Raw genomic sequence first — 16,338 nt, 5'->3', positions numbered from 1 at the left:
AGTGTTAGTTTTAGTTTTTTTTTGTAATGGGGTATTTGTTAGGTGCCAGATTCAAAAAGGTCACAATAAATGTTGCCTTTATTTCCTTTGTCTGATACACCTCAGTCCCAATAAGTTTATTAAGTCATAAAACTAAATAAATATAGATGAAAGAGATTTCATATCAACCAAAAAGGTTTACGTATGGAAAAAGTTGACAAACACGAAAACAAAGGACATTTTAACTATAATTTTTTATTTTTAGTTCAGTTAACGAAAATGTTTTTTCAATTCTAGTGTTTGTTATTTCGTTAGTTTTGGTTAACTATTATAACCTTGGTTAGAACGAGTTACCACAACTAAAGCTGGTTTATCACAATTATTTATTTTAACCCGCTGAACCCCAAGATGTTTCAGGATGTTTTTAGATTACTTTACTTACCGTGGCCTCGTTTTTTTACTGCAATATACACGGTCTCCCATGAAGTTGGAATAAAATATTTTAACCTCTTTCCATGAAATTACTGTGACAATGTGTTTTTATTTGACAGATTAAGTGTATATCCTCTCAAAACTTTATTAATCAATCTCTTCCAAACATATCACAATGAAAATAAAACCACAATTAACACAGGATTGTGTCTGAAAACAGAATGATTCCAACTTCATGGGCGACTGTGTGTAAGACCTACACCTCTATGGAAAGAGCAAAATCATGGCTAGAAGTAGGTCAAAAATCTCTGTTGTGCAGAATAAAACAGTTATAATGCCAAAAAAATATTTTTTTTTTTAAAGAATTTTTTTATTTTTTCTCATGAGGTAACTTTTTCTTAAATGTTGAATTTTCATAAAGACGGGCACATGACTCCACTTTGCCACATTTCAAAATATTTTACTTTTACAGTACTTTTCACAAAAAAAGTGTACTGTAGCATCAACACACACTGTTGTAAGACGTAAGATTCACTGACCTGATTGAGGAGCAGGATTTGAATTATTCTTCAGTGTTTTGACCTGTGACGATAGAAACATTATCATGTCAGAATGACAAAAAAACGTTGTTCTGATAATTTTCTTTCATTTTCATCTTCACTGATCCCGATTACTATGTCCGTCCAAAATGCTCTTCTCTGTTTCCATGCTGCTTGCGAGTTTCTGCAGACTAAACTGCATGATTTTGTTTAGTGGTCCATAGTCAATCAGGCAGACCTGAAAGCTAATAGGGCTGCACGATTGTGACCAAAATGATAATCACGATTATCATTATCATTAATCACGATTATTCATCATGTTAGGGAAAACATCTGTATTTTTATTGCACTATTTTTAAACTATAGGAACAGTTTTTAGTGTGTACAGAGTGTCTGGTGCTTGTTGTAAACAAACAGAGATTGCTAAGTGAACACCTCCTGCAGCAGCAGCACATACACACTGTACTGCTACAGAGCTAACTGTTAGCCTGTTAGCAATTTGCAGACTGGACGCTAAGGGGTTAACATCCCCTCCGGCTCTGCAGCTGGGAGAGACTGCTGCAGGAGGACTGTGCCGATTCGGCTCGTTCTTACTGGGGATTTCCACCGGCAGCGAAATGGCTGTATACGGCTGACTCGTTACGCGCCCGGTGGGAATTGACCTCGGGCAGAGGACGGAGCAAATGGTGGAAATTCCCAGTTCTTAACGAGTTGCCGCCCCCTGCTGAGTAAGGAGTCTCCAATAACACCAGAAAAAGTCGCTTGATTTATCGCCAGTCGTTTTAAAAAAAATAATAGTCGCTAAGGTGGCCTGAAAAGTCGCTAAGTTGGCAACACTGCTTCGCCAGCTTTTACAAATGGCGCATGTTGTTGTGGCGTCAAGTACGTCACATCCTGCTCAGCGTTCTATCCAACCAGCAACCAGGCTTTTTTTAGAGGAGAAAATTGGCTCCGCCCCCTGATGGTTGGTGGACTACTGGTGTGGAAAGTTAGCCTGGGTATACCCATACTGCCTTGCAAGCTTGAATTTAATTTCGAACCTCCAGGCGGTCTGGAAACCAAGGCAGTTACTTAGCCCTGTTTTAGGGATCCAATCACAGAGCGGGGAGGGACGGCAAGACGATGACGCGTACTACTCGGCACTTGGAAGCGAGAACTGGAGAAGCAAAGCAGCAAGCAACACTCTCTCACAGACACACACACAACAAACATCCATTTCTGTTGCTCTACTACGTCATCTGGTATAACTGATACGATTGGCTAAGAGCTACCAACAGACGCTTTTGATAGACATTCTAAGCGCCCAATAAACGGCTCCGGAGGATCGTATACCACACCTCCTCTACGGAGAAATGAATGGTTGGTTTCCAGAGCAAATCTCATTTGAGACTTGTCTGGTGTTAGCCAGGCTAGTGGAAAGTGCTGGAGAGCCCCATTTTAAAATGGAAAAATCGGCAACGACAGGTTAATTTAATCGTGGCGGCCAAAATCGTGACCACGATTAAAATTCGATTAAATGTGCAGCCCTAAAACCTAATTTTCCAAAAACACATTTAGAACAAAACTATCATGTCTGCAACGGGCCCATCTTGATAAACTGACCCCATCTAGTTTACTTGCTTTCCATGTGGAAATAATTTATTTTAAATTGTTCCCTTTGTCCGGGAAACTGGAATCTTACATGTAGACAGGCATACATTTGTTTTGGTATGGATGATGAATGAATGTACAGACAATATTTACCTTCTTCTTGGGACCTGTTGAGGCCTCTGCCTCCAGACAGTACTCCAGGATCTTCTGAGTGGGTTTCCTCTTCCGCTTCTTCTCCAGCACAGGAACGATTCCTGTCAATAAAATGTCACATGAAAAGACGTGTTTGTATATTTAACCAGTGGTTCCCAGTGTTTTGGGCTTATGCACACCAAGGTTATAATGGTTTTGGATTTTTCACAAGTTTTAGTTTTAATTTTGTTGTGATTTTTCCTTTTCAAATTCAGTTAGTTTTAATTTGTTTTTAACCCTTTGATGCACAACATGGGTCTAAAGTGACCCGACAGAGTTTTTATGTGCTATATCTTTGCAATAAATTATTTACATCATTCAGTATTCCAGGTTTTCCTCAATTTGTTTGTTTTTGATCATCATTCATCCTAATTTTATGTTTTCCTTTATTATTTTTTGAATAAAATCCCCTTTTGTGTCACTACCCTTCTAATGTACAACATGGGTCAAAAGTGACCCATATCCATTTTTTAGCTAAGTAGCTTGCTAAGCTAAATACTTAACTAACTTCTTCGCTAAGTAGTTAGCTTAGCAAGCCACTTAGCCAAGTTGTTAGGTATGTAATAATACAAAAAGTTTTTTCTTCATAAAGTATGAGAGGCAAAATGTAAATAATGATCTGTTGTTATCAAAAACAAGATATTTAAAGAATACTTGGAATATTCAATCATAAAATAAGTTGATATCAAAAGAGAGCACAAAAGCACACAGCAAGCATTAAATATTAATTAAATATCATGGGAAATGAATGTGGGTCATTTTGACCCATGTTGTGGGTTAGAAGGGGTGTCAATATGTTGTGCATCAAAGGGTTAATGTGAGTTTGCTAGTTTTATTTTGTTTTTATTTTTTGGAAAATGCTTAGATTTAGTTTAGTTTTTTATTAGTTTTAGTGTTAGTTTTAGTTGTTTTGTAATGGGGTATTTGTTGGGTGCCAGATTCAATAAGGTCACAATAAATGTTTCCTTTATCTCCTTTGTCTGATCCATCTCAGCCCCAATAAGGTTATTAAGTCATAAAACCAGATAGATGAAATAGATTTCATATCAACCAAAAAGGTTTACGTATGAAAAAAGTTGACAAAGACGAAAACTAAGGACATTTTGACTATAATTTTAGCTAGTTTTGTAACCACAAAATACAGTTTCAGTTAGTTATCGTGTTTTAAAAAACTCTCGTTTTTATTTTTATTTCAGTTAAAGAAAATGTTTTTGGAATTCTAGTTTTCGTTATTTCGTTAGTTTTCGTTAACTATAATAACCTTGATGCACCCCTTATAAAACGCCAGTCTGTGAGTTGTAACCGGTTTGCCCTCTAAACTTCTCTGATGGTCAAACTGTGTAAGACCCACAAAGTGATCCGCTGTTTTACACAAACAGGAAAGATTAGAGAAAAGTAAAAAAATGTTTTAATTCATACAGATTCTTGTATCAGAACTTGTACTGGCCTAGCTTTTTGACCCGACCCCTACATTGACTGTGTAGTAGTACTTTTTTGCTGACTTTTTGTTTCACTAAAAGAAAAGTTTAAACATGATTGTTTTCCACTGACACCCAGCTCTATTTCAGACCAATTTCAACAATGCAAAATCCAGGTAAAATATTTGAGCTGAGAAAGGAAAAAGTATAATACCTATGATTTGGAGGGATATTTAAGTGAAGTTTAATAAAAAATTGTGAAGCAACTGAATAGGACTGATTTGCAAATCAGAAGTTTGAAAGGTACAAAATTCTTTACTTCGGCCTACAGACAGAAAACTATTTTGCCGGACAGTCTTTGTAACTTTGAACACACAAACACAAAGACTTCCTTACTGTTGTCTTTGACGAGGCCTTCTGACAGCGAGGGGTCAGCTTCAGGAGGAGGGGTTAGTGTGTCAATGGAGAGCACCGGTGCATCTTGGGGGGATGTGTTTTCAGCACTGGGAATCTGTAGTTCAGGGGGTGTTGTTGCAGCAATATCCTCAGGAGGTGGTGTCTGTATTTCAGGAAGCAAGTCCAAGGATGGCTGGTCGTGTTCACTGTCGTCCAATCCCGGGGCTTCGGACATGGAGGTAACGGGCTGAGTGGCCTGAAAAAACACATCATGTGATTTCATTGCCAATCAAGCTTCATGTGTAGTTGGAAAAAAGTGTTGTTGGATGCTTAATGCCATTATATTATGCAGATATGTCAATGTGTGATTATAAACTTACAACAGATCTTACTTTGTATGAGTTTTACCTTTCCAATTGACTGGAGAGGCTTTTTTGTTTTCTTCCTGGTGGAGAAAATCTGATCATACTCTTCAGTCCATTCAATCAGCCTCTTGCTTGGTTTTCTTATTCGTTTATGTGCTGAAAAAGATGTATACGAAAAAAGACACTAGCTTTAAAAAAATAAAAATAAAAACGTTGTTTATAGTGTGTAAGAAGGAAGGAACTAGAAGTCTTTAATGTCTGTTCATGCTTATACCATGGCAACGAATCACAGGCAAAAAAAATTAAAAGGAAAAGTGGAAATCATGAAAAAAAAAGTCAAAATAACAAGAGAAAAGTTGAAGTCAAAAGAAAAAAGTCCAAATGAAAAAAAAAGTCGAAATCGTGAAAAAAAGTCGAAATCACCAAAATAAAGTCAAAATAACAAGAGAAAGGTTCAAGTCAAAGGAAAAAAATCAAAATGAGGAGAAAAAAGTCGAAGTTACGAGAAAAAATTCAAAAGGAGAAAGAAAGTTGAAATCATGAAAAAGTCACAATGACAATAAAAAATTCGAAGTCAAGAGAAAAAAGTGAAAATGAGGTCACGAGAAATAATTCAAAATGAGAAAAAAAGTAGAAATCACAAAATTTTTTCAAAATAACAAGAAAGAAGAGGAAGTCACGAAAAAAATAGTCAAAATAACGACAAAAAAGTCAAAATGAGGAGGAAAGGTCAAAAACATGTCAAAATGAATGACAAAAAACCCTGTGTGTTTAACCTCTTGGTTACACCCACACAGATTTAGAATGATGGTTGAACTGAATTGTATGAGGTGTCCTGTTGCATGATCTTGTCTAGAAGGTAACCCTTGAAAACTAGCAAAAACTCCTGGGAGACTCGCTGTTTGAGTACTTATCCTAACGTTAACCATTGCAGGTCAAAGCCCTACCTTAAATATTTGAGGTCAAAGTTTAACCTTACCATTTGAGGTCAATTCTAACCTTAAATATTCAAGGTCAAAGCCGAAACGTAACAATTTAAGGTTAATTCCTAACTGTAACAATTCAAAGGCAAACCTAACCCAAATTTGAGGTCAATGCCTATGTAAACTATTTGAGGTTAGAGCCTAACCTTAACTATTCAGGGTAAATGGCTAACCTTAACCAACTCTTGATTTTCGTAGCCAAACCATAAGGCACACTGAATCTAAAATAAATCTAAATCTAGAGTCATCAAGCTAAACGTATCATTTCCCTTAATTGGAAAAATATTGATGGACCAAGAATTGGAAGATGGGTTAAAGAGATGGCATCAAACATGACAATGGAAAAGATAACATACACTATTAGACAGAAACAACATGTTTTTGATGACATCTGGAGACCTTTTATAATTTTCTTAAAACACAATGCTAATGTTGGTAACTTGCTTCAGTAGGAGGAAGCTCTGGGGGAGGAGACTGTACATGTGATGTGACATAATGTCCTGAGGAACACCCTTGAAAATTATAAGTATAACTGTTTTCAGTATTTGACTATATAATTTAAGTGACTGTATATTTTTATGTATGTGTATAATTGTATATGTGTATGTATGTATATATATATATATATATATATATATATATGTGTGTGTGTGTGTGTGTGTGTGCGTGTGTATTTATGTTCAAGGCCTATTCAGTTTCTTGTTTTTATTTATTTACTTGTTTATTTTATATACATTTTTTTATTTTTTTTATTTTTTGGTATCTATTTTCGCTTTATTTTTATCTTGTGTTTGTGGTTTCAACATGTTTTACTTATGCTTGTTTGGTGGGGGATGGGAGGGGGAACAGGGGGAATAGGGGGTTTGCTCTGATCCATGTAAAAATTGTCTTGCGGTTTGATCTGCTGTAATTTGCAAACAAAAACTAATAAACACACACAAAAAAAATCTACAGTCATAACCTCTTAGAAAGAGACCCAAACTACCTGGGCAGACACTCGGCTGTCCTTACCTTTTGGAGCCCTGTCACCTTCTCCAGCCCTGTGCATCAAGCTTGGTTTAGTCTCAGTGCGCTCTGCAACGCGGCCATTGGGCTGATCCAGACCCAGCGTAGTGTCACAGCCCTTCTGCTCCAAAGGCATCAGGTTATGTAGACTCTTGTTTACCCTGCTCCAACTGTCCTCCTCCTCCCTAGCTACTCCTTCAACGCCTCCATCCTGCTTCCCCCAGCTGCTGCTCTGTATTTCCAACAGGGATTGGACTCTTGATGAGCAATCCATTCCTGATGAAGACTCCATTGCTGGCGAGGGTTCCAGTCCTGGGAAACCAGGTCCAGACCTAGCAGGACGACAAGGCACTCTGTGGTTTGCTTTCTTTTTCACCCCAGTGGAGCCACCCCTTCTGTTATAGGGCCTCTTGGACGTCTGACTTGTGCTCTCCTCGTTGGTTTTGATTTCAATTTTCTCTCGACTTGAGTTTGATTTGTTATTAACATGCTCAATATGTTGACCTTGGCCAGTGGGTGTCTCCTCCCCAGGCATCACTAAGGGTTCCTCCTTAACATGTGCACTTGGTGGGCCAATTTCCAGTTCTAAAGGCGTGCCCTCTCGCTCTCTAGTGTCATGCAAGTCCTTCAACATCATAAGAAAAGTGCTGAACTTGTAGTTTGTGTCTGGTTTGAAAGAGGTGGCTTTACCTCCACCTTCACTTGTCAGGGACTGGAAGGATATCTCCTCTACGTTTTTAAAGGCATTCATAAAAGAAAATGGCGAGGAAGGCGAGGATGAGGAATTTAAGTCAGAGGAATGATCTTCATTCTTTGCCTTTACCTTAGAAGTAAGGGGGATGAAGTCCATTGGCGGAGTTGAGGATATGGAGAGGTCTTCATCTTCGCTCTTGACATCAACTTCAAAGTCAACTGAATCAGAAGATGTCAAAGGGGAGGTGCTACTGCTCGAAAAAGTGTCCTGATCACAATCACCATTGTTATTAAAATGAGACTTTTGAGATTTCATTTTAGTACAAAGGTCCAGTTTGGACTTGCGCACAGAGTTGTACACAAGGTCCTCAGCTTTCCTACGCGGATTTAAGAGTTCTTTCTGCTCTGCCTCCTTTCGGGTTTTTTCAAGCTTCTTCTGCTCGGCCTCCTGCATGGCCTTCAGGGCTCTGGTCATCAGCCGGCTGCTGGCTGGGAGGTGGGCAGGTGGCTCATGAAGTAGGACTTCACTGACTTCATCTGGAACCTGCTTTGATTTGTGGACAATTTTCTTGGATTTTGCAACAGACAGGCCTTTGGGCGCATGCGCTTTCCTACATACTAAATTCCCATGGTGGTGAGAAGGCAAAGGAGTTTCATTTAAAGCTCTACTAGTTGCAGATGTGACTTTTTGCTCTGAGCTGCCTAAGTGGTCAGAGGACGTGTCTGTTGCATTGGATGCAGGAGTCTTCTTACCTTCTGACTCTTTTGATTTGTTAGAGTGAGTCACATTGCTTGGGCTTACATTTAAAACTGGTACTCTTTCTGTCTCTGGCTTCCCTAACTCATCAGACTCACTTGCCACGTCTGAGGCAACGTTTGTTTTACCTTGTGATGATTCTGACGAGAGATGAAGAACACCAGCCCCACCACTTGCTTTTAGCTTCTTAACTGAGACTTTTATGGATTGTGAACTCACTGCCCGATTTATGGAGACACTTGCCTTGCCGTCCAGCCCATCTGATTGCTTAGAGGACGTTTTAGTCACATTAGTATCATTCTTTGTACCTCCAGCTTGGTCATTTGGAACAACTGTAACACCGGAGTTGAGGAACCTTTTACCTTTTATGTCCTTTCGAATTAATTTGACGAAGGGCAGCCTACACTTGGAGACGAGAGTTGATTGCTTTTCTAGCCTTGCTAATGGGTCAGTAGGGTCAACTTTTAAACTGGATGTTGGATTCTTACCTTCTTTTACTTCTGCTTGGTCAGGAATCCTGTCAGTTACATGGACATTTTTCTTTCTTTCCACCGTGTCTGAAAGAGTTTGACTGTCTTTCTTTACGCTAAACTTTGATTTGTCATTGAAACTGACGGTATCTAACGGTTTTTTAACATCTGAACTACCTAACTGGTGAGATGAGGAGTCAGTAACAGTGTCATTTGTATCACTGACTGTCCGTCTACCCTTTGAATATCCACACTTGTCAAAGGGCACAGGAGTCTCAACTGAGACCAGCCAGCTCTGCTTTTCTGATAATCCCGGCAGGTCAGTGGGACTGCAAGATGTACTAAAAGGCCTACTAGCAACTGGGGTGTTTTTAGACTTCAAATGTCCTGAATGTTCAGGTGAAAGATTTGTTTCAGCAGGTACCAGAGTCTTATACTTGTCTGACAACCCTGATTGGTCACTGGCTCCACCACTGGAGGAGGAGGAGGCACTAGGAACTAGTGTCTTTTTACTTACAACTGATGAGTTCTTTTTCTTACAGGGCACCTTACTAAAGAGAGTGCGGTCTGGCATTGGATTGGTTGTTTTTGGTCGCCTGTCTTTGCCTGCTTTACTGAACCAAAGACCAGTCTGAACTTCTGGCTGCTTCTTCACCTCTTTGACAACTGTAATAGATGGCTGACTTGGAACTAGCTTCGACTGACGTTCAAGTGCTTTAGGACACAGAATCTTAGGGACTGAGTCGAGGTCAGAATATGGGCACTCTCCATTGTTTCTATCTGATTGGTCAGGGCTATTACACAACGTCTTTTTAGAGTGTTTACCACTCACGTCCTTTGATTTACTTGGTTTCTTCTTGCCACAAGATTTCTTTAAAGTGCTTGGCTTTGCCGGAGTTGTACTCGGGGATGAAATGGATCCATTGATCATGTGCGACGTCTCAGGAAGGGTAGGTGAAGTAGAGGGAGGAAAGTTTGGATGGGCCTTGCTCTCTCTCTCCGGTGTAGAACTGACGTGGAAGGCATCATCTATGCACGAAGTAATGGAGGAAGCCATTTTGAGTCTCTCTTGGAGAATTGATTCAGCTTCTGCCACACTGGATTTCCAAGAGTCCTGAAAACGCTTTGCAATCTGCAGAAAAATAAGGGCAAACACTCAATCTTTGCACACATAACATACCAGTTTATATATACTATAAACATAAGAGTTTACTTCATTGTGATGATGATGTTTTCCTAACCACTCTGCAAAGATTCTGTTATTATCTAATTATCACCCAGCAGTAATGGTGATTTAGAGAAACTTTTAATGAGGGCATGCAAGTAAGAACTCATCATTCGTAAAATAGTAATTACAGTGTATTTGTAGCTCTGCTCCCTTTGCTTCCCCCTCCGGCGCAGTAGGGGGAGCTGTTCAAATTGAAAGCCTCCATGGAAACTGTGAGTTGCTTTTTCCTCCACCCAGGTTAGCTCCATGGGCTCCCCAAAGGTCCTGACATGGTAGAGCCGACAGGGCCGGTCACTGGGCTCTAAGACAACAACAAACATCAGCCTCAATCTCATGAGATGCAAATTATAACTACATTATCCTGTACAGGAGGTACACTAGGGCATCACCTTAGCAAAGGGAGCTTTAAAATCCAAACTTTACATGACAACAATCAAAAAGGCATACTAGTATCAGAATTTCGAACATGACTTATTGTTACATGGCCGAAATGTTTATGTATGAAATAAGGGATGTCACAAGATTGGGGCGGAATTCGTCATCGGCCAATATTCAATAAAAACATGGAGTTAGGAGATCGCCGTTAATGCTTTCAAGTTTAAAGCCAGTTTGACGCCAGGAATTACAGTTCTAAAGTGATTTAGCTTCATTTGTTACAAAAGTAACCACCAGCTAACTACTAACATCCATTTGCTGGTTAAAAATTTGATCTGCACATCTCTATACATTAGCTATTGGAAATTTCAATTAGCTATTTGGTATACGGTTAATCACCATTCATGTGCTCACTTAAAAAAAGTGATAAAAACACTAAATCTGAGGGAAATGATCTTGCTGCATGGACAGATAATTTCACTTGACAAGATTTCTTAGATTAAGATTATTAAATCTAGAAATAAGCATGTTGAACGCTTAAAATAAGAAATTAACTCTTAAAACAAGATAAATTAAAGCTGCAAGCAGCGATTAACTGGCCCGAGCAGAGTGACCTGACAATTATTTGTTTCTTACCAAGATAAAAAAAACTCTAGATTTAGGTGTTTAGAAGAGTCAATTTCTTATTTTAAGAGTTCAACATGCTTATTTCTAGATTTAAAAATCTTAATTTAAGAAATCTTGTCAAGTGAAATTATCTGTCCATGCAGCAAGATCATTTCCCTCAGATTTAGTGTTTTTATCTTGTTTTTAGACACACCTTTTTTGCAGTGCTGTTTATTCAAGCTGGGGCTGTCAATTAACTAGCAACCCAAACAACCCTTAGGGCACATCACACAATTCTGAAGCCCACCTTTCACTCTGTGATAGATTCCCTGTGCGGGGTCAACGGTCACCTCACAGGGCCACCATGGTCTTCGGTTGAACTTTGCCCAAATAACGTCACCCTCTAAAAACTTCAGAAGCGGCAAAGACTTTTTCTTGAGGCTGTTCTGCTGTCAACATAACAATGTAGAGAAAGAAAGCTGCAATCAGACAAATTAATGCAAGGCAGGTTTTGTGTTGACACCAAATGTTCTGTATCAGAGCTACAGGTGTGTTGGCAGTTATTTATTTTTATTTCATTTCATTGGGACTTTTCATTGCAATAATTCTCTATCGAAAACATCAACAAAGATATAAAGCGTGCATGATGATTCACTGGTGATGACCATAAATTTCTGCCTGTGTCAAACACCTGCTGATCCTCCAAGACTGACATAAATATAACACGTATGGAAAAAATATGTAAATCACTATGACCAAGCTCTAAAAACACTGCATAATGGGTCCAAGGTTTCAGTTCCTGAAAAACAATGAACTCCTCCTTCTCTGGTCCAATTATAGTCTTTTCTTGTTCACTACAACTTTCAAACCTAAACACAAACCACTGTACAATGATACCACAACCTGGTAACACTAGTGGCTATTATTTCTTTAGTGTAAACAGGAATAACTGCTCTAAGCATCAGGCTTAGCTGACTAGAGGGGTGCATGAGCAGGCCTGAGTTATGAACACCATGTAGCAGGAATGGCCCGAGGGCTGATACTGGCTGCTGCTGTGATGTAACCCTGGCTGGAGACCTTTAAAGCAATAGGGAAATGTTTTGGGAATTTGATGAGAAAGTTAAGACAATACTTCAAAACCTTAAAATAACAATTTGTATACCTATTATTCATCCCATGTTAGAACTGTGATCCCAAAGAAGTTTGGATTTTCTTTAAAATGTAAGCAAAATAGAGTGTATCATTTTGCTAATCCTTTGTGACATATATTAAATAAAAAAATATACAAAGACAAACTACTTCATTGCTGTTCTACAACCACATATAGGCATGTGTATAATGTGTATAATGTGTATAATGTGTATAATGCCATGTGTGAAGTGACGTACTCAGAGCAGCCAAATTGTGATTGGGTCACCGAGGGGGGCATGATAGCTGACCATTACTGTTTAAGGCCCCGTTTACACAAGGACGCTTGCGGGTAAAAACAACAGAATATTGCCTTTCGTTTAGATGGTGACGGCGTTTTTGGGGCTTAAAAACGTAAAAATCTGAAACCAGCCTCCAGAGTGTAAAACTGTAATCCGCTCCGCCGTAGCGTGTCCGTCTACACTGCCAAGACACAAAACTCTGCTCAGATCTGCTCACGTCACGTACGCGTTTACGTCACATACATGCTCCAGTACAGGGAAATAAACAAACATGTGGGATTATTTCCATGCGTTAGACCTTCAAGATGATATGGCAGCTATAATAAACTTACAGGAGTCTTTCCACCACATGTACAGGATATGTACAGACAGTATATGGTGTGGGGCGGCTGTGGCCCAGCGTTCGTCCAGTGATCAGAAGGTTGGTGGTTCGATCCCTGACCATGGCAGCCTGCATGTTGAAGTATCCTTGAGCAAGATACTGAACCCCAAATTGCTCCCGATGCTGCGTTCATCGGTGTGTGAATGAATTCCCAATAGTGGCAGGTGGCACCGGTTAGGGTAGCCTCTGCCACCAGTATGAATGTGTGTGTGAACGGGTGAATGAGAGCAGTCTGGAGTGTAAAGCACTTTGAGTGGTCGCAAAGCGACCGTCATCATGTAAACGTAGCCTAATTCTTTATAAAAAGGACTCAACAATATCAAAGACTGCTGAAGTTGTGTTGACCTGTGTCTTATCTAAACCTAATCATTAATCACAATTACCAAACCTGTTACAACAGGTAAAAGGCAGTGCAGGTGTTCTGAAGAGCTCCTCTAACACATTCAATCTAGCCCTGAAATGTTCAGGGATTTCCTGCAGGTGTTAATGGGGGAATGCATCGATATTCAGGGAAATCTGGACCCCCATGACAGTAAAGCTGTGAATGAAAGCAGTAACACTGCAGGGAAAGGCACAACAAAAACCAACACTGGCATCAAACAAAAACAGCTCCTTGCCCAACATGTTCCAGAAAATATATATATACATCTTCCAGTGCATACAGGTACATTTGGCCTAGCCTGATTCCTTGTTTTATTCTTTTGAGCTTTATGGCATCTATTTGGGCATCACCATGGCATGTGTGAAAACGCACAAGATGTAGTTGTTACTTATTGTAGTGCATGTGTGAATAGTGAAAGTTCGCCCAAGGCAATCCAAACTTTTTGCATTTCTTGTTCCCCGTTGGTGGAGTCCCTCTCTACCTTTAAAAACCTCGTAGAGCATCTTCTCTCCTAGCACCACACGACAATTCTACCCCTTAAAGAATTGTCACTAGCACTTATTGCTGCACTAATGGCTCTTATCACACAATACCTTGATTGTTCCCCTTTTTTCCTGTAAGCTGCTTTGGATAAAAGCTGCTAAATGACTAAATGTAAATTTAAATGTATATCACGAGCGGTGCATCAAAGGTTATCCCAGTAATTTACTGGGAACTATATGAGAAAGAGGCTTAGGTCATGCCCAGTGTTTGTGTGTGAAAAAAGTTACGTAATCCAACACCAAAGCAAATATTTTCGAGTGAATTGAATCTCATTTGACTGAGGGCCTTTTTGAAAATGTATGTTGTGTCTCTCTACACAAGGAAGAATGCATCTAATAGAGGTGTTCAAACTGTTATGAAAAACCTGAAAAGCCATTCTTGTGTTTACTTGCCATTGAATGCCTTGAGGGACTATCCCCAAGTAGAAACAGCTCGGTGTCACTCTCCCACTCGTCATCCGAGCCGTCCCAGTATCTCCTGCGCTGACCTGAGGACTGGGACCGGGTGACAACCTTGGCTGATGACAGGGTTGCAGGGTTGGAGTCAGAGTTCAAGTGTCCAGGAGAGGACTGTAGAACATTTCCCGCCCTCTCATGTTTGTCCTGCAAGCCTCCTCCCAGAGAGGACACCGCCTCCCGCTCTCCATCGTTGTCCTCGTCCTCAAACAGAGAGGACTCAAAGTGGAGGAAGCCGTTAGCGAAGGGGCTGTTGCTATCGAGGGAGAAGGCTGGGCTGGGCGGGCCTGAGAAACAACCTTCTGTCTTTTTCTCTGAGACGATCGGGTTGCTGCGATTGGCTGATGGCACTTCTCGTCTTCTAGTTTGGACCACGGCTTGTTTTTGTCCAGCAGAAGAGCCCCCAAAGCTCTCCTCCCTGCTTGTGTTCTGGGTGCCAGAATAATCACTTCCAGTGCAATCAGCCCAGGAGTCCCTCTCCATCCCCTTCCTCCTCTCGTTCTTATTCATCCCCCACTCCCAGCTCCTCTCTGGCTCCCTCACCGGCAGGACCAGGTCGGGCTGGCTCACCATGGTGGTGAGATGTTGGAGCCTTCTGAGAGGACTGTAGGAAGAAGAAGAGGAGGAGTGGTCCCTTTGTGTGAACCCATAGACGGATGCATGCTTGAGGGAGGAGGCGGCAGACGACATGGTTAACCCTGTCCCGTGGTCATGGTGTCTGGAGGCACAGGAGAGGGCGGAGAGGTCACGGCCGGGGGTCAAAGGGCAGCTGGACTGATGAGTCTCCCTGCCAGGGCCTGGGTAAGGCCCACTCATGCTGGCATGGTTCCTCCCTGAAACATACACAACAGAAAATGATTAGAGTGGAGAAAAAAAATAAACATCAATGTTGGGATGTCTTTAATCTGCATATATTTCCTGTCACCAATGCTCGTCAATATATATCTGTAGAGCTCTGTTGTCATTTTGTTTAATTTAGTTATAATTATATAGTAATAATACTAAAAATGACGTTTTATCTATGTTTTTTGCAATGCATGTTTCTAAAATGTGCATAAGACCGCTGCAGCTGATCCAAAGTTATCCCAGGCAGCTGGTGATGAGATATTATTTTAAAAGTGACACAGCTCAGACATCAAATCCCTTAACAACAACAACACAATCTGCCTTCACATCATGTCAAAATGAAACGCAAACAGACTCACTGACGACGAGCAGATCGACCTAATGTGACATTTTGGGTGAAGAGATTCTGCGCAAAACACGAGCCACCCCCGCTGTAAAGCCTTGGAGGAAAATTATCGCGATATGATGAAAATGACATCAAGTAGGATAAGGTCAGCATCCTGTAAACTCACGCGCATGCATAAACAGACACACAATAAAGGCGATAGATCATAGCGCATCATTGTGAAAATCAAAACACCGGCGCTACAAGCACGAATAAAAATGGTCGTGCGCGCGCGTGTGCAAAACGCGCGTGTGCATAGGTGTGTGCAACTGCGTGTGTGTGTATGTATGTGTGTGTGTTTGTGTATGTCGCTCGTGGCTTCCATGCTTGCAAGAGAGAGACAGCAACGCCATAAAACATGAGACGACACAAAACAAGTTGACTGACACACACTGACACACACTAACACACACACGGCTCCACAGGCTTCCCTCCCCGACAGATGCAGGCTATGTGTGCATCAAACAATAAAAATCACGGAGAAAACGCCGAATGACACGGGATCTGTCGCGAGAATCTTACCATTCCGGTGTCGGCCACCGCGAACATGACTCTCAATCGGCTCATTTTGGCGTTTAAATGTGCTAATTTCCAATTTTTTGAAAGCGGATGAGGAGAGTCCCAGCGGCAATACTACTAGGCCTAGATCCTGTGAAACGTACTCACTCACTGCCCCCTCCACCTCCCTCCTCCTCCTCCTCCTCCCTCCTCCTCTCTACATGCGCTAAAGCCTGGTCCAGCGGCCCCTGGAATAGAGATTCAGGCGTGTTGTGCTCCTCCAGCGACACTCCCCCTGCTGCTTTGTGATAACTACAACTTCATAAACCTCCGTCTATGGATTCCTGCTCTGCTGAATGGCTATTTCCTGCCTGCAGACTCTGCCTGCC

At 40.8% G+C, this 16,338-nt stretch overlaps 1 protein-coding gene across 1 annotated transcript in view; it reads right to left on the bottom strand.

Moving 5' to 3' along the window:
* Positions 1-16,126, bottom strand: part of nsd1b (nuclear receptor binding SET domain protein 1b) — a 40,708-nt gene extending 24,582 nt beyond the window's left edge. Inside the window, exons 1-9 of the mRNA XM_059351703.1 lie at positions 15,974-16,126; positions 14,158-15,053; positions 11,336-11,477; positions 10,176-10,348; positions 6,906-9,951; positions 4,955-5,067; positions 4,547-4,802; positions 2,694-2,794; positions 951-993 (exon numbers count right to left, since the gene is read on the bottom strand). Of these exons, the coding sequence (XP_059207686.1) occupies positions 951-993; positions 2,694-2,794; positions 4,547-4,802; positions 4,955-5,067; positions 6,906-9,951; positions 10,176-10,348; positions 11,336-11,477; positions 14,158-15,036 (4,753 nt within the window). The 5' untranslated portion in view covers positions 15,037-15,053; positions 15,974-16,126. The remainder of the gene's footprint in view (positions 1-950; positions 994-2,693; positions 2,795-4,546; positions 4,803-4,954; positions 5,068-6,905; positions 9,952-10,175; positions 10,349-11,335; positions 11,478-14,157; positions 15,054-15,973) is intronic.
* Between the last annotated feature and the right edge of the window lie 212 nt (positions 16,127-16,338).

Source organism: Centropristis striata, chromosome 15 (assembly GCF_030273125.1).
Source record: "Centropristis striata isolate RG_2023a ecotype Rhode Island chromosome 15, C.striata_1.0, whole genome shotgun sequence".
Taxonomy (NCBI): domain Eukaryota; kingdom Metazoa; phylum Chordata; class Actinopteri; order Perciformes; family Serranidae; genus Centropristis; species Centropristis striata.
The sequence above is the reverse complement of the archived record's forward strand: the minus strand, read 5'-3'. Positions and strand labels throughout refer to the sequence as shown.